Raw genomic sequence first — 18,651 nt, forward strand, 5'->3', positions numbered from 1 at the left:
AAATGTGGGCAATAAGCATGGTCCCCTGAAATACCTTCCTCCCAAGAGCTCTGTGATCCTTCCCTGGGGGCGCTGAGGCATGGGTCTGAGAGCAGATTCGACCACTACCGAGTGGTGTGCCAGCTGATGCTTTTCAAATCCAATAGCCCGATGGACAAGGTAAATCCAGTCTGCCTTCCTTTTTATAGGGGGTATCATGAGGGGGTGCTCCCTAATCCTCAACAGCAACTCCTTAAAGATCTCATGTGCTGGGACCACCATGATTTCTTTAGGAGCCTCCACAAACTGAAAGATTTCCAGCATATTGTGCCTGGCATCTTCATCCATCAACTGAAATGGGATGGCCTCTGCCATCGCCCTATAGTCAGGTCCTCAGGTGGAGACCTCCTTCATTCCTCTGGTGGAGACTGTTCTGAGGAGAGACCCTCCAAATCCTCTGAGGAGGATTCTGCAGTGTCATCTGCCCAGGGGTCATAAGGGGCCTCTCATCCACAGGGAATGGGGCACTGGGTGCTCAATCTTTGTCCAGAGGCCTGGGCACTGGTGCCGGCCCCAGTACAGCTGGACAGGGGGTTGTAGACCTCAGTGTCACCGCCGGCCTCAATGGAGCTTCCTCCTCAGAGGAACCAGCAACAGGCACTGCATCTGTCAGGGGAAGCATCAGTGCCCCAACGCCAGCTGGGTTGATTCCAACAGGGAGAGTGTGAGCATTGATATAGTCCGTGCCGCCAGCTCAATGACCCATAGAGCCCAATCGACTGCCAGCTAGACTCTGCGCTCCAACTCTTCCTTGAAAATTGCTGATGCCAAAATGGACTGGGAGGCAGGAGGGGTGGCCAGATCTTCCTCGCATCTCTGAGATGGATTGGTGACTGACACCAGGACCAATGGAGCGCATCGAGGACCCCCAGCACTGATGGAGGATGGCTACGCCTCGCCATAGGGTTACTTCGGGGGCATCACAGCAAGCTCCCATGCTTTTCTGAACCTGGCACCATGCAATGAAGGTGACTGGTGCCGATGCTTCTTTGGTTTCCCTCTGTGCTCGGCCCGGTCTTTCCCTGGTGCTGATGACGACGAACCCAATATCCTTGGTCCTGTAAGAGACTGACAGGAGCCGGTCCATGGTGTCCCTGTCTACTGGCAGCATCGACAGAGCGGACGGCTCTGCCAGTGTCGAAGGCTCTGTGTCCATTGTTGTGGCTCTATGGTCCTTCGGCGTCAATGCCACCGATGCTGACGTCGATGGGTCAGACTGCCTCACCCAAAAGAGTTTCTCCATTTGGTCAGGGCGAGTGCGACATCCCTTCGGGGTCATTTGGTCACAGAAGCAGCATCCCCAGACGTCATGCAATGTCTCCAGGCAAAGGATATACACATCGTGTGGGTCTGTAATGGATATAGTCCTTGGGCACTGATGGCATCAAAAGAAACCAAATGAGGTCGTGGCAACATAAAATGAAGGAGCGAAAATGTGACGGCAGGCACCAAGACACCACCACCTCGGGGGGAATGGAAGCAAAAGAAAATTTACTGAACCGCCAAAAAACATAAGAAATTGCCATGCTGGGTCAGACCAAGGGTCCATCAAGCCCAGCATCCTGTTTCCAACAGAGGCCAAACCAGGCCACAAGAACCTGGCAATTATCCAAACACTAAGAAGATCCCATGCTACTGATGCAATTAATAGCAGTGGCTATTCCCTAAGTAAACTTGATTAATAGCCGTTAATGGACTTCTCCTCCAAGAACTTATCCAAACCTTTTTTGAACCCAGCTACACTAACTGTACTAACCACATCCTCTGGCAACAAATTCCAGAGCTTTATTGTGCGTTGAGTGAAAAAGAATTTTCTCCGATTAGTCTTAAATGTGCTACTTGCTAACTTCATGGAATGCCCCCTAGTCCTTCTATTATTCAAAAGTGTAAATAACAGAGTCACATCTACTCGTTCAAGACCTCTCATGATCTTAAAGACCTCTATCATATCGCCCCTCAGCCGTCTCTTCTCCAAGCTGAACTGGAGAGGGAACCGCACCGAAAAAGATGTGAAAAAACTGAAAAATTGCATGGAAAACTTTTTCTACTGATCATTTTAACAAAAAAAAAACCAAACAAAAAAAAACCCATGAGCTCTGTGGGAAAAAGAGAGACTCCATGTGGACGCGTGGTATAGAGCATGCTGGGCACCATCACTGCATCCTGTTCCTCATCCAAGGACACTCCTGTTTCTCTCAGGATTCTAAGTCCAGCCTCAGGGAACTTTCTCCGGAGTCCTGAGTTCTGAAGGACTGCTCTGGGCTTGCAGTAGGCCTAGCCCTCTTCTGAGGAGTTCATGGCCTGCAACACCAGATGGGACTGGGGGCCCCTGGTTATTTTGCATAGTCTAGTAAGCCTGATGCATTAGCAGGACAAACTCAGTTGAAAGGCCCCTGAGGGTTGAGAAGCATCTGAGGGTGGAACGGAGACTTCCAGGTCACCTGGAATGCCACTTAACTGATGGGTTTTTGCTTCATCCTATCTCCCATCCTCCCTGCTTGTAAAGGTTTCACCAGCTGCCAGCTCTACTGGGGGAGGGGAGAGGGCCGGGTTCTTCCAGAGTCGGGTGAGAATCGCAGAGGGAATCTGCCACCGTGGGGACTCTTAGTCCTGCAGCTAGGGCATCTCCTTCCTCTTAGCATGCCGACTTTGTTATGCTTGCCGGTGAGGAATGTTGAGGTGCCGACATATACACGTGTACATCCAGGCCCATCCCTGCTTCCACACATTCCTGACTCTAGTGCTGCCTGAGTGGGCCCCTCCAAGTACCTGCACAATTTGTGCCCATGCTCTGAATTGCGAGGCAGCCTGTCTCCCACTGTAGCAATTTCACTTTCCTTTTTTTTTTTTTTATATTTACAGTGCCGCAAAGAGATAGAGGAGAAGCAGAAGAAAGAGTCGGGGTGAAGCACTTGGCATCTGTAGTCCCTGTCTCCTCACAGGAAGTGGGAACACCATTACCACAGCAGCCACTCCAGCCCCCACAAGGACTGGGGGCACGGCCTGAAGGAGCTCATTGGGGAGGAACCAAAGCAAGCATCCCAGGAATTGTGGCTACCAGAGGAAGGCCCACCAGGACTACTCCTGAAGCCGGGGAGGGGCCTTACAGGCAGCAAACTTAGAAACACAAGACGTTGAATAGCACTTGACTGCACGTACTGTGAGCCAGAGAACTACTGGGGACTGCCCTCCAGCTCACCTCCCTTATTGGGGATGTGATATCACACCAAATAGCATGAGGAAGAGGAAATCCCTGTTGTGAAGACTGATCTAGCAGGGGGATAAGGAATCTGTTAGCATCTGTTTTCTCATCCTAGCCAGGCGAGTGGTATTATCCCTGCTACTATACTCTTCCCTTTTACCTTTGGAATTTCTATCCATAAGAATTCCAGAATGCAGTTTGTTTCCTGCAAAACATTTTTTTTCTGTTTGACTTTATGTCATCCTTAACATATAGTGCCATCCCTCCACCAATTTCATCTGCCCTGTCATATTGATATAATTTGTACCCTGGTATCAGTGTCCCATTGGTTAAACACCTTCCACCAGGTCAACAAGATGCCTATTATGTCTATATCTTCCTTTAGCACCATGCATTCTAACTCTCCAGTCTGTTTTCATACATCTAGCATTTGCATAAGGACATTTTAAAGTAGATTTATTTGTATTTCTATTTTTATATGTACCCACAGCCTGCTTATTATCAGATGATACAGGCTCTTTAGAGTCATTATTATCTGCATACTGTGCATTTAAATACATCTGGATGGTTTCAGCTTTTACAACTACCTTTCCATTGGGACATTCCAACTTACTTGGTTTGCCAAACCATGCACTGCTGAGCAACTGTTGGCTTTCTCCCATGTTTTAGTTTAAAAGCTGCTCTATCTCCCTTTTAAAAGTTAGCGCTAGCAGCTTGGTTCCATTCTGGTTAAAGTAGAGCCCATTCCATCGGCATAGGCTTCTTCTACCTGAGTGTTCCCCCGGTTCCTAACAAACCTAAAACTATCTTCCTTACTCCATCATCTCATCCATGCATTGAGACTCTAGGGTCCTGTGCATGGAACAGAGAGTATTTCTGAGAATGCAACCTTGTAGGTTCTAGGTTTCAATTTCCTATCTAAGAGACTAAATTTACCTTCCAGAACTTCCCTCCTGCATCTTCCTATATCATTGGTACCCACATGTACCACAACAACTTGTTCCTCTCCAGTGCCCTCACATTTTATCTAGGGTGGCACATGATGTCTGCTACCTTCACAGTAGGCAAGCAAATTACCAAGTAAGTTTCTTGGACACAGATCCCTACACACACATTCTGGATGTGAGAGGATAAAGCCAGGGCTGGATTAAGGAAGAAGGTGCCCATAGGCAATTGGGGGGGGGGGGGGGATTTATCTTCCCCCCTCCTTCCTATGGGGAGAGGGAGAGGTTTAAGAGTGGATTCTTCCAGCCAAAATCTCCCACCCCTCCCTCCTCACCTACAAGTTGCAGCGTCACTTCTCTCCTCTAGGTGCCAGAAGATAAAGTGAAAATCAGCATGAGGCCTTCAGCAGCTCTGGTATTCTGACTAACCTTGTAGCACCCCACCCCTCACATGGGTTTCCATGGTAACAGGAAGCCTGTAGAGGAGGAGGGGGTGAGGTGCCATAGGGTCAGTCAGTCTGCTAGGGCTGAAGACCCCAAGCTGATTCTCACTTCATTTTCTGGTGCCTAGATGAGAGAAGCATGCTGCAGCGGCAGGCTCCATTTTAAGCATAGCAGAAGTGGCAATGCTCCAGGAGCTATAAAAAGTTGGTACCGGAGGCAGTTTTCTATGCTGATTATGTCTAAATCTGGTCCTGGATAAAGCAATACCTGGATGGCAGGTCCTAGCTACAAGACCACTTCCTGCCACACCAAGTTGATCGTCTCCTTCAAGGTGATCTTATTCCTCCAAAACATCCCAAGGGTTGCTAGACTCTAGTTGGGACCACTCTACTATGTTCCTGAAGATCTCCTCTCTGCCTCAACTTCTCCAAGTCTGCCACTCTGGCCTCCAGAGATCAGACTCGTTCTCTTAGAGCCAGAAGCTCTTTGTACCTGGTGAACACATACAAGCTCTCACCAACAGATACATGGGGCACTTGGCACAAAAGACTGTATAGCCCCCATTTCGCTGCTGGGCTTTTTTCAGCATCTTAATTTGTTGAGCTGATAAAATCTTAAAATACTGATTAAGTAATAGATATATCTCAATTTAAGGGTTAACTAAGATTGGGGATTTAAAAAATATTTTTTTTAAATTTGATAACTACATGATTAATTGATGTTCATTAGTGAATGACAAGCAACAGGACTAAAATTAGTCAATTACTAAAATCAAGGTTAACAATTATTTTAAGTGACTAATTGACTTATTTTGAAGTCTCCTAGTTGGGGTGATTATATATAAAAAAAAATGAGACATGGGAATCAAACTAGTAACTAGATGCCCAAGAACCAGTATTCTCACCTTCTCAGAACCAGTATTCTCACCTTCTCAGATCAAGTAAGTGACCTTGCAAACTCACAATTCTAATACTGGCAAAGAAATACTATCTTTTCCTAGCTCAGAGGATCAAAGTCTATTTTCCTACCATACAAACAATTCTAACACTGGCAAACATATGCTTTTACTAGCTCAGTGCCATGAAGAAAGTGGTTAGAAATAGGAGCCCCAGGTTCCTATGAAAGCTGATTTTCAACATATAAAGGACACAGAAATCTCACAGACATTGAATGGTGAACCCAAAGTTTATCTATCAATGGTATACCACAACTAGCCATGTCCAAAAAGTTAATTAGTATGCTTCTATACCTTTAGAATCTTATAATAGCCTATGTGGGCCACAAAGTCATTAACAAATTTAAGCTCATCTAATTTATAAGGAAAGATCTGAAGGCAGGTTTGTTGCTGTATGCACCTTAGCAAGTAGTTTTGCAGCATTTTGTAGGTACTGCCAATCTATCCACGTCCCCAGGTTGTTCATCACTCTCTCCTGGATCTTTTCTTGAATTCGCTGGTATGTCTGTGCCTCCAGCTGTAAGCTTTTGTTATGGTTCTCCCACTGCAGAAGAAAAAGCAAATGGAAAAAAGCATCAGACTTTTGTAACTTCTCATAGTCTTCTATTCCGGAACTTTCACTGCTCACATATTTGTGAGGGAGAGGGAGAGAGGGAGAGAGAGAGAGAATGAATAAGAAGAAACTAGGGGAAGGAACAGAGGAAGATTCTTTAGCAAAATGCAGAACAAGCAGATGTGTGTATTCTCTGCAGGCTGTGCTATCTTTTAATAGGATCAATAGAATCATTATCCCAAGATGATGGTGTAGAGGAGCTTTCAAGAGCATGTATGGGCAGACTAGACAGGCCATATGGTCGTCTTTTGCTGTCATATTTCTATGCAGGTCCTATCTTCAAATGTCAAGTTAAGAAAAGTCTTGACTCACCAAATTCAGAGTGAAAAGATGTAATCACAATCTGTAAAAATATTTAAGAAATTCTGCCTCTCTTTCTACAGGGGTTAGCTTTATGACATGCAGTCTACAGAGTTTTGACCCCTTTTACAGGGCTCTGTAGTTTTCAGCATGAAATCCCTTATCAAATAGGTCACATGTGAAGGAAGGATCTGTCCAATCCAAAGGTGGCATGGTCTACCAAAGCCTCCTTTCCTCCAAGACCAACAATTACTACTAGAACAGAGAGAGAGAGAGAACATGAAAAATAAGGGAAAAAAGAAATTAAGAAATGAAAAAAATCACGAAAAATCCCAACAGAACAAAAAAAGAAATCCATCAGTCACATGTAGCAAAAGTTATTTTCACACTGGAAAGGTACAATTTCTAACCCTTTCTTTGTTAAATAAAGAGTAAAATGCTTACTTCTAAATAACAGAAGGATATCCAACAAGTACTGGATCTAAAAAAAACCCCCAAACCCATGAAAACCAGTGCATTACAGGACTGCCTGCTACCATACATCAGAGCAGATTAACCAGAGTTAAAACAGGAAAAGCCTATTTTATACTCCCGCCAGTGGACAACTCATTTCTGAGCTTCAGGATTCTGTCCATTTATACTAAAAAGATGGGATTTCACATAGCCATACAATATACTTCAATGTGTTTGTCAAACTCTTAATTCATAGGAATCTCTTTTAAAGGCCTGTAGAGAATATGTTATAGTAGAAAAAAAATGAAATATTCCTTTAAGAAGATATATCTCTGCAGACCTTACTTCCCTCAAATACATTATGATAATGATCAAAGAAAAGCTTCCAGCTCTTGCAATGCAATGAGAGAAAAAAAAAACACTGTACTATTATACAGAGTAAACAGGTTCACCGCAGTCACAGGTTTCTTCAACAGCTGGTAGCATGACAGTTTCTCCAGTAAATATCACCAGCTGATTTATAAAATGTGTATTTTTAAATCAAGTCTGGCTGGAGCTACATGGTGTAAAATTTCATTTGAAGACACACAATCTAATCTTGGCCCCGGAAGGTAATGCATCTAGATAAACTTCACAGAATACAGTTCTCTAGCCAGGGTGGGTGCAGGGAGGCAATGACAAAATGCCCTGAGACATCACCTACCCGTTCAAAGTAGAACAAGTACTTCTTCAGAGCTTCCCTGGCCTGTGCTTGCTGGCTCTGGTTAACGATGTCTGGATTCTCTTTGTACCGACTGCATTCGTAGTACTCGCTGCCATGAGTCTTCCAGTCTCCCAGACACATCCAGCAGAAGTCTGAGCAAAAACAACAAATGGAGCCAGAGTGAAGAGCAGCGTTAGATAGAAAGATGCAGACACATAGTACACTTTTGCACACCTACCAACATCAGGGAAGAAAAGCACAAATGCAATTTAGGAAAGCCAAAAATTGGCACTAATGTCTGTATTTAAAATTGTTTCTCAAATTATTAAAGATTGGCTCTTTTGCTGCCATGAATTTGTGAATTAGGAAAACAAATGCATTGCTTATTTGTGTAGATCAGGGGTAGGCAACTCTGGTTCCCGAATGCTGCAAAGAGGTCTGGTTTTCAGGATACATTTGCATACAGTGGAGACAATGCATACAAATAATACATGCATATTCATTGTGCATATCCTGAAAACCAGACCTTTCTGTGACACTGAAGCACTGGAGTTGCTTACTAATGGTGTAGATGATCATGTTACACTTCTTTAGTAGTATGCCATTCTTTGGTCTTATTTTTTTTTTTTGAGTCACTCGAATGTAATCTGTAATTCTATGATTATATGAGTGGACACATTTCAGTTTTGCTGATGTCAAACACTGGCAGAGTTAAAATGGTCACAGAGGATGCACAGTGCTAAATATACTGCTACCCACCGACAAAGGGAGAAAACATGTACATAAAGTTATATTCTGTTTTGGGGTTGGGTGCCAGATGCCCTGCAGTACCCCGCCTCCCTTTCCAATGCAGCCACTGATGGAATGTTTGACTCTCTGACAAGTTTTGAAGGGATGTGCAGCACAACTGGGCATGGAATCTGCTTTGTCAGAGCATGCTGAGCACCAGTCAAAGAAAAAAAAAATTAAATTGCTTTCTCCACTCTGAGAAAGCATTTCAGCTCCATCAACTTCATGGAGCTGGCCATGCTGAAATGCCTCAGTTTTTTTCTGGGATGTTTCTTTAAATGGCTCAATTTTACAGCTTTTTTCACAGCTTTACTGCTAAAGTAAGAACATAAGAAATGCCATACTGATTCAGACCAACGGTCCATCAAGCCCAGTATCCTGTTTCCAACAGTAGCCAATCCAAGTCACATGTACCTGGCAAGTACCCAAACATTAGACAGATCACAAGCTACTATTGCTTATTAATTACCATAACAGCAGTTTATGGATTTATCCTCAAGCAACTTATCCAAACCTTTTTTTAATCCAGTTACACTAACTGCTGTAACCACATCCTATGCGCTGAGTGAAAAAGAATTTTCTTCCATTTGTTTTAAATGAGCTTCTTGCTAACTTCATGGAGTACCCCCTGGTCCTTCTATTATCTGAGAGCGTAAATAACAGATTTACATTAACTTGTTCATTTTGTAGACTTCTATCACATCCCCCCTCAGTTGTCTCTTCTGCTAAATTCTACATTTCTATATACTATTCCTATAAGGTAAATTTGTTCTTATAATTTTCTTTCCTTGGGCCCTGCTAGACCAGTCCATTACACTTGGGGATTCTCCCTACTTCTCCACTGGAGGAGTCAGATGGCACGCCCCTCTGAGGACATCATTCTTGGTAAAAAATGGGGGAGTTGTCACAGGCCCTTGCCAGAGGCCCATTGCCAAAGAAGATAACACCCTTTTTCTATCCTTTTTTTGTCCCTCAAGGTTCCTCCCCTCTTGAGGGAGAGTTAGGAAAGAAGAAAGGAGGAAAAGAGCAAGAGAGCGAGCCAGATCGCTTCAGGCATCTCTGCCTATGGCCCCTCTATTCCCAGGTAGGCCGGACTCAAAGAAAATGATCAAGTTAAGAACAATTTTACCTTCTTTATCACCTGCTAGACCAATCCATTACATTTGGAAGATAAAGCTACTACCTAGGCTGGGTGGGAGGAACATAAGGCTACTCCAAGATCCAGATCCAAAAGCTGCCTTCATAAGTACATCCATCTTGTAGTATTTGGAAAAAGAATGCAGGGTTGACCAAGGGCAGCCCTGCAAAGCTTACCTGGGGAGACAGACGATGCTTCTGCCCAGGATGCCAACTGAACCTTTGTAGGCTGAGGTGATTGCTTCTTTAATCCACCTCACTAATGTGGCCTTGGAAGCTGCTTCTCCCTTTTGTGACCCCCCCCCCCCCAAACAACACAAATAGCCTATCTGATTTCCTGAAGGGGTTCAATACCTTCATGTACCTTAACATGATGCTACATACGTCCAGGGGGTGCAGTCCCTTGTTGCTACCCTTGATTTCTTTCCTTTGAAAGGCTGGAAGTGGCACAGTCTGGTTCAGGTGAAGGGGGGACACCAGTCAGAAGGTGATCGAATGTGGAGAAATCAGCAAGTATGGTTCTTTGCATGAAAGGGACTGTAGCTCAGAGATGCATCTGGCAGAGAAGATTGCTACCAGTAAGCTAGCTTTCAATATCAGATCCTTAAATGGATGCATGCTATAAGGACTCAAAAGGTGCCCCTACTAGTGTTCTATGGACCTAATTAAGATCCCACTAAGGAATGATAGGTCTGAAGTGTGGGCATACTGCCTTCACCCCCCTTAGAAGGCACCACATCCGGATGCACAGCTACTTGAGTACCTTTAATGCAGCCTCTATGGAAGGAAATGGCTGCTACTTGAACCTTCAGAGAATTAAGTGCCAAGGTTTCATCCAGGCCCTTCTGCAGAAGTTTAGGAGTTGGGGAATATCTGACTTTCCTGGTGAAGTCTTACACTCCCAGCAGCAGGCTTCAAATAGTCTCCAAGCTCAGATACAGGTGACTGGGGTTGAGTTTATTTAAAAAAATATGTATTAATCACTTCACTGATCACAATCTCTCAAAATAATGTATAGCATTAAACCAACAGTACAATCACAATAAATTAAACACAGTACAAGCAGATTTCTCAAATTCTTCCAAAAACCATAATTAGGTACCATAAACTGATGACATCCTTTGAGCTTTTAGCAAAAGTTCCTACCTCACAGTTGTGTTCTTTCAAGGGCTAAGCCATAAGACAAAATGGAGCTGGGTCTTCCATTAGTATTGGACCTTGCTGCAACAGCCCATGTTCTGGGATGCTGTAGAGGGGTCTTCACCAGGAGTCATCTCAAATCTGCATAACAAGGCCTCCTTGGCCAATCCAGGATCACTAGTATCATCTTTGAGGGGTGATCTATTTTTTTGTTATCACCTTGCCTATCAGGGACCAATTTGAAAATACATATAGCAGCCTGCCTTTTGGCCAGGCGTGAATTAGTGCTTCTATTCCTCTGGATCCTGTTTCCATGCACAGACTAAATGACCTGTCTATTTTGGCATTGGCTCGGGGCACCATTAAGGCTCTTGCTAGTGGTCTCCACTGGTCCACTATCATGTGGAAGGCATCCTGGCTGAGTTTCCATTCCCATGGGTCCAGTCTGTTCCTGATGAGAAACTCTGCTTGCACATTTTCTTTTCCTGCAATGTGAGATGCTGACAGCTGGAACAGGTTTCTCTGCCGAGCTGATAATCCTAAACATTTCTTGTGCAAGCCCGAGACTACGAGTACCCCCTGCTTGTTCACATATGCCACCGCTGTGGCACTGTTTGAAAGGAATCTGGACTGCTCTTTCCTTCATTCTCAGCAAGAAGGCCTGCAGAGTCAACCTGATGGCTCACAAGTCTAACTTAGCTCCCTTGGGCCAGCTGGCACTGGCAATGAGCTCCCCATCCACTTAGGCTGGAATCGTGGTGAGCACAATCCAGTCGGGTGATTCTAGATCTACCTTCTTTTAAGAGGTAAGAGGGATCCAGCCACTAATCCAGGTTGTCCTGTGCCACCCTGTGGCTGGTGGTCATAGTCCTGAGAGGCTGGAGACCAGTGGGTTAGCAACACTTGTTTTAACAGACGCATATGCACCCTGGCCCAAGGAACTACATCTATGGCAGCTGTTATCAGTCCCAATCACTGTAGGTAGTCCCAAGCCCTGGTACACCACTTGATCCAGTATTTTTGGTGAATCTCTTGGGCATGAGGGTCACTTGTCCTGCCTATGTATCTAGTATAGCACCTAAGAACTCCACTGACTGCAAGGGCTTTAAACTGCTCTTTGCATAATTCACTACTCAGCACAACCTTTCTAGAAATTGGACTACCATAGTTGACACCTGCCTGTTCTGAGCTGTTTTTGCTTTGATGATCCAGTCGTCTATGTAAAGATGTATCAGTATTCCCTGCTTGTGCAGAGTTGCTGCCATAATCATGACCTTGGTAAAGGTCTTGGGGGCAGTTGCAAGTTCAAAGAGTAGGGGCTTGAATTGATGATGCTGGCCTAGGACACAAAAAGTGAAATTAGTTCTTACCTGATAATTTTGTTTCCTTGAGTTCAGTTAAACCAGTCCAGATAAAAGGGTTATGCCTACTGATCAGCAGATAGAAACAGAGATCAAGGGGTGATTATATGTGGTGATTCGCTGACATCACCCCTTATATACATCAGTGCTGACATCAGTCTGTCAGTATTATCAGTACCAAGCTAACTGTGGACACATCAATACAAATCAAGCAACATTATGTAACCATTACTTTTTTGTTTTATTTTAATTTTTTGCAAAGAACTTCCAGAAAAACAAAGAAGTAGATGAAATATAAAGTGTGCTAAATACACAAGAAAACATTCACTTGTTTAGAAGCCAAAGAATTTCTGCAATTCTGAATGGTCATTTCAGTTTGCGATTGAAAAGCTACAAAAGTGTGGCATCACAGGGAGGATCCTGGACTGCTCTGACTGGACTCAAGGACAGGAAATTATCAAATAAGAACTATGAATCAGTTATTTACACTTTCGAATAACAGGACTAGGGGGAACTCCATGAAGTTAGCAAGTAGCACATTTAAGACTAATCGGAGAAAATTATTTTTCACTCAGACAATTAAGCTCTGGAATTTGTTGCCAGAGGATGTGGTTAGTGCAGTTAGTATAGCTGGGTTTAAAAAAAATGTTTGGATAAGTTCTTGGAGAAGTCCATTAACTGCTATTAATCAAGTTGACTTAGAGAATGGCCTCTGATATTACTGGCATCAGTAGTATGGATCTTCTTAGTGTTTGGGTACTTGCCAGATTCTTGTGGCCTGGTTTGGCCTCTGTTGGAAACAGGATGCTGGGCTTGATGGATCCTTGGTCTGACACAGAATGGTAATTTCTTATGTTCTCTCTCTTTATCCAGTCACACCAGTCTAGACGAATGAGATGTACCCAAGCTACTCCTGAACAGGGTGGGATACTGCCAACAGTCTCAACACCCTAGAAGTGAAGAAGGATTCCTGCAAGACGCTAAGTTTTTAGTGATAATGTTTAGAAAAGGAGTGCAATAAAACCAAGCCACTGCCTTAGAAATCTCCAAAGAAGATACCAGCTCGGTTCTGTCTAAGAAGAAGCTTGACTTCTCCTGGAAGAAGCCCTCACCTTCCTAGGTAAGAGACTATCAGAAGCCACATAGGCTCCCATAACCACCTAAGCAAATCAACATGCTACTGAAACTTCAGTAACTGCCTCACCTTTTCCCACTCCACCATACTGCACAAAAAAACCCAATGGATCCTTTGAAGATACTTTTGACCTTGACAAATTGCAAAAAGACTGTTTTCACAACCAAAGTGGCTAGCTTCTGCATTCAGCCAAGTTTGCAGATATGCTGAACAAAGTTAAACAAATCACCTGAATCAAAAAGGAAGTCCATGACTGAAAAGAAGGAACTGCACAAAACTTGACCACATCCTTAATAATCAATAAAAGAACTCTCTGCAAGAAACATATGCAATGCCAAAAATCATCATGCTGAACAAGCCTCTAGAAAAAACTCAAACAGTAAGCAGGCATAATGAAATGATCCTAAAAGGGACCAATCTAAAATCAGAAGCCAAGATAAAACAGAAGAAAACTACAGCAGAGTTCTATAATGCTTAATATAGCAGAATGTGAAGAAATGAAACTTTCCAATATTGTAAAGCTGTTGCTAAGTTAATGTTCAATGTAAACAGAGGTGATGTTTCCTAATGTGCCGCAGTATATAAAAACCCTTAAATAAATAAATAAAATATACGTCCCTTCTCCAATTCACATATAAACATAATGTAGTGGAAAACTTTGTAGCTTTAGAAGAGTAGCCTCTACAGCATGTGAATATACTCTTACCAAATGCATCCTGACAAGGACCCAAAATGTAAGACAAAAATCGATCCAAGTTTCCGAATAGATCTGGGCCCTGCATAGGTAACTCTTAGAGGGATGAAAATCTCATGGGCCTTCCTTGCAAGGACACTGCAGGCAATCTGGGGCTAATTGAATTACCAGACGTGGATGTTCCGAGATGCTCTGAAGCACTCTCCATAAAATAGGCCATAAGAGGAAATGCATATGGGACTACTGCTGTCATCCAGGTCTGAACCAGCGCGTAGCTTCTGTCCAAAAACCCTCCTCTTTCACGATTGAAAAACTAATGCCCTATTGCATTCTCGAAGGATGCCATAAGATCCATCATCGGATTCTCATCTGGCCACAACATGGTTGAAGGCTACTTGAGACAAAGATCAGTTCCCTGGATCACCACAGTGCGACTGAAATAATCTGCTCTACATCAGCTATACATGACACTGACAAGGTATTCAAATTCTTTGTCCATCTTTACCTGTGGAAAGTGTACCATTGACAATCTTATTGTTCTTTCATGGCATCTTGTGTTATCTGTTATTATGGCTAATAAACTTTAAATTACAAAATCTTTGTCCATCCAAGCGAGCAAAAACACTTGTAACACCTCAGCACTATTGGATCCTGTTTGATGATTCATAAACGCCACTGCTGTAACGAACATCAACCTGGCTGCCTGACCCATTAGCAGGGTCATACATATCAGAAGAGCCGATGAAACCTTTCTGGCTCCCAACTGATCGATAGACCATTGAGTCTCCTTTGGTTTCACTGTTTCCAAGCCAGTTGCCTCACTGCGCTCCCCAGACGGCACCCTGTAATATCATCATCCAGACCAAGGTGATGCCACTGCTATTAAGTGGGGAAACTGAACAGAAGACCATACTGCTGAATTCCTGGCGGATGATAATGCAAGAGTTTGGCAACTCAGCTCTTGGTTTCTTTTGCTCTGTAAGTTGAATATATCCTACATTCGTATCAACTGTTCCTTCAGAGAATCCAGAGTCATGGATAGCTATAGACTGCTCTTGGGGAAAACTACCCAAACCAATTCTTGAAAAACTGAACCACTCATTGGGTGGTCAGTACATTTTGCTGAAATGACTCCATCTTCATTAACCAGTCATCCAAAACAAAAGAACCAAACTTCCTCCGTTGCGCAAAGTCACTGCAGCAAGCATTACCTCTTTCAAAAAGGTCCTTGAGGCTGTAGCTAACCCTAGGTCCAGGCTTGAAAAGGAAAATGCTGATCCATGAATGCAAACTGAAAGCAAGCGCTGATCCTTTCTTTTCAGAATGTGAAGATAAGCTTCCGCTCAATCTGAGGTCATCAGGAATACTCCCTTTCCCACTACTATAATCACCGATTTTACTGCTTCCACTCAATTATCTTCACCACCCCTTTGATCTGATACAGAACTAGCTTGGGACAGAAGAGCCCTTCCTTCTTGGGTATCCCAAGAAAAAAGGAGAATGACTTAATCCATTCTGTTCCCTTGAAACTGGAACCACAGTCTTCCATTCCATTCTAGAAACCTTCCCATTATCGCTCTTACAGATTCTCTCTTGGCGGAATGGCATGGGAAAATCAAAAAAGGTGTCAGCAACAGTATGAGAGAATTCCAGAGCAAAATCAGCTCGCATAATCTCCAGGACCCATCGATCTGACATGAATTGCATCTATCACTGACAGAAGTAGGACAGATGGCCACCTACCTCTGGAAATAGATATAGCAATCTTTGTGCGCTTGAGAAGATCCCAACCAAAAGTGGACACATTGGTCTTTTTGGTGACCAGGGAGCCATAGTCCTAGTAAAATGAGGTGCTGTGCTGGCCTATGAGGCAATTACCAAGCCATATATATTGCAGCTTGTAGTTGAAAAGTAGCATGTTCAGGAGGACTCCTCGCAGTTGGAATCCCGGCTTGATTTTTTTTAAAATGAGGATATGCTTTGGCTAGCAAGCATTTTCGCATAAAAACAGCCTCTGGAGACATGTACCACAGATCAATTAAATCTTACCTCACTTTATAAGTGGGAAGAATGTGGATGGCTTTTATATACTGACCATAACTGATCCATCTTCTCTCTCTCAAGAACGTATTCTTCCAATTCCTCCCCAGCCAACCTATCCCTCAATAACTGAAAATTATCAAGGGAACCACTGGCTCTAAGGATTCCCCAGACAGTGCCACGTGTGTCTCTTTTCAGTTCCTTTTCCTCCCTTGGAGAGTAGGAAATAACTGGAGCAGATCCAAGGACTGAAATCCATCCCATTCAGATGGGCAGATGGTGATAACTGAAAATTTCTGCAGAAATTGCAGCCCAGGTGAAAGAGAAGAGTTCAAGAAAGCAGAGTCTATGCACTGCTCAGCTCCTCTTCCTTCAAACGTCCACAGCACCAACAAAGCCCCTTCCAGCTTGTTGCCACAGTACCTTGCAGCAGATACCTAGAATGGATCCCTTTATGCACTCAGCTGCCATGGTCTTGCTTAGCTACCCTAGCCAGCCAATGTTCACGCTGCCGCAAATAGGTTCCCTGAAATTCCAAGCTGACTCGCCCAGAGAGCTGTGCTGAAGGAGTTCTTGCTTAGCCTTCATCTCTTTCCTTTCCTTTTTTTAAACTTGATTAGCAAGGTGGGAAACCAAAAAGCTCTCTTTTCTTCTTTTTTTTTTTAATGTTATCTAAAAAGCAGGGAAAGGATCTCAAGGATCCAAAGCTAAAGAGAGGAGCATGAAGAAAGCAGGGGAGGGTGGAATAGGATAACCAAATAAAACTGAAGCCTCTTCCAGATAAAAACTGGAACTCCCCTGGTCCTGAGCTAAGCTCAACAGGGGGGGGGGAGGAAGAACAAAACTTTCACCACAGGAACCACCCTTAATCCACTCCTTTTTATTTGGTCTAACCAGGCCACAGCTAACAGCACAGGATTCTTATCTACCAATTGCTGGAGACAGAGAATACTGGCAGGCTGAAGTCACACAGGTGTGACCTGTGTGACCTCAGCCTGGTTGATCCCAGTCTATCTGTTGGTCGGTGGGCATAACTCCTTCGTCTGGAATGGTCTGACTGGATGAAGAGGAAGTGCAGATGTTTTTTTAAATACAGGCCTGGTACGGGATATAGAGATAGGCTTCAGCCAGGTCCAACAATGATAAAAAGTGTCTTTTTTTTTTTTTTTTTTACCGCTGACATCACTGAGTCGAGGGTCTCCATTCTGAAATGGGGTATCCATAAATACTTGTTGGTCCCTTTTTAAATCTGACACAGGGTGAAAAGCCCCATCCTTCTTCGAGACTACAAAATACACTGAATATCTCTCTAACCCCCTTTCTTGGGGAAGAACTGGGATTATAGCTTCTAAGTTCCACAATTTTTGCAAAGCCTACTCTACTGCACTTCTATTGCCTTGCGAGGTACAGGGAAAATTAAAGGCATTTTGTATCAGGGAGGTGCACTTGGGCACGCACTTCCTTAGAATTATATCCAGGTCCGTGGTAATCTGGGTCCACTCTGCATAATACTGCAATAGACATCTGCCTACCTGCATTACTGTCAGAGGGATCCGCTACATAATACTGGTAACCATTCCCTGCGACTGCAGATGGGTAAAACTCTTGGTATTTTTTGGCTCCTCAATAGGACCAAGGCTTCCCGCGAACTGAATGCAAGGCTGTCAACACTGCACTTAACCTATGCTGATTCTTGAAATGCTGCAGCCCTCATGTTTTGGCCTTTATTCTCTGGAAGATTTTGGGGCTTAGATTCCTCAAAATCTTTTACTAAGTTCTCTATCTCCTTTCCAAATTGTAGCCCTCCTCTGAAGGGAAGGTTGCAGAGGTGTGACTTGGATGCCAAGCCTGCTGCTCATTTGCAAAGCAACAGAAGCTCCCTGGCTGCAATCCCAGATGCCACCGATCTGGAGGACAGCCTAATCAGGTCATATATTATATCTGCCAGAAAGGCCATCACCAACTCCAGGCATGCGGTGTCCTGACTCTCGGGCAACTGCCGAACCCAGTGTAATACTACGTAGCTTCCACTTGGTAGTTCTGCGAGCTTCTGCAGATACCAGAGCTTCAACCCTTTGCACCTGTAAAAGCCTATTTTTATCTTCTGCAGGGAGGGTGTTCAGCTTCCTGATCACCTTTGTCCTCCGAGTCCCCCTTGTGGAGAGCCCCACTTAGCCAACACAATCATTCTTAGGGCCTCAAGCAAGGGCAGGGAACTTCAAGGTCTTCTCAACTCCTGAAGAATGGGATCACCTTCAATTGGATCCTCTGATCTAGAGCCTGAAATCTTCAGAGCTACCTGCATGCTATAAATGAGGGCCAACAGCTCCTCTTTGTGAAAGTGTTACTATGCTGGGTTTCTCTTCCTCAAATGAGTATTACCCCCTCTCCCTGAGAGCTCAAGGGTGCACTAATCTCAGAGAACGCCACTGACCAGTCCCACTCTTTGGAGTCTGGGGTGGCTGTGAAAGTGCTTTGGGGCTCCACCTCTACCCTCCATCAGCCCCGCAGTGGAGCCAGGATTTTGCATGGCATAGAAAGCCTGGTGCATCACTAACATGAATTATGAAGAAAACCCTGCAGGGTGAACCTCCCTGGGCCATTGTCAGATCTAGCTCAAGGCCTGCCTGCATTAAGGGCCCTGGCCTGACTGCAGTCCCTTTCCCGAGCTCCTTTCCATCTGGGATGTTGCCAGGCCTGTC

General features: G+C 44.1%; 1 protein-coding gene and 1 long non-coding RNA gene across 6 annotated transcripts in view; one reads left to right on the forward strand and one right to left on the reverse strand.

Annotated features, from left to right (window-relative positions):
* LOC115091211 overlaps window positions 1-3,389 on the forward strand; it is a 31,474-nt gene extending 28,085 nt beyond the window's left edge. The window contains exon 4 of the long non-coding RNA XR_003856645.1: window positions 2,902-3,389. This is a non-coding gene — a long non-coding RNA (uncharacterized LOC115091211). The remainder of the gene's footprint in view (window positions 1-2,901) is intronic.
* ARIH2 (ariadne RBR E3 ubiquitin protein ligase 2) overlaps window positions 1-18,651 on the reverse strand; it is a 177,853-nt gene that overhangs the window by 8,333 nt on the left and 150,869 nt on the right. For all 5 annotated transcript variants that reach the window (XM_029601273.1, XM_029601272.1, XM_029601271.1 and 2 more), the window contains 2 exons: window positions 7,654-7,805; window positions 5,985-6,128 (listed from right to left, as the gene is read on the reverse strand). In XM_029601273.1, the coding sequence (XP_029457133.1) occupies window positions 5,985-6,128; window positions 7,654-7,805 (296 nt within the window). The remainder of the gene's footprint in view (window positions 1-5,984; window positions 6,129-7,653; window positions 7,806-18,651) is intronic.

This window comes from Rhinatrema bivittatum, chromosome 4, assembly GCF_901001135.1.
Source record: "Rhinatrema bivittatum chromosome 4, aRhiBiv1.1, whole genome shotgun sequence".
Classification (NCBI taxonomy): Eukaryota; Metazoa; Chordata; class Amphibia; order Gymnophiona; family Rhinatrematidae; genus Rhinatrema; species Rhinatrema bivittatum.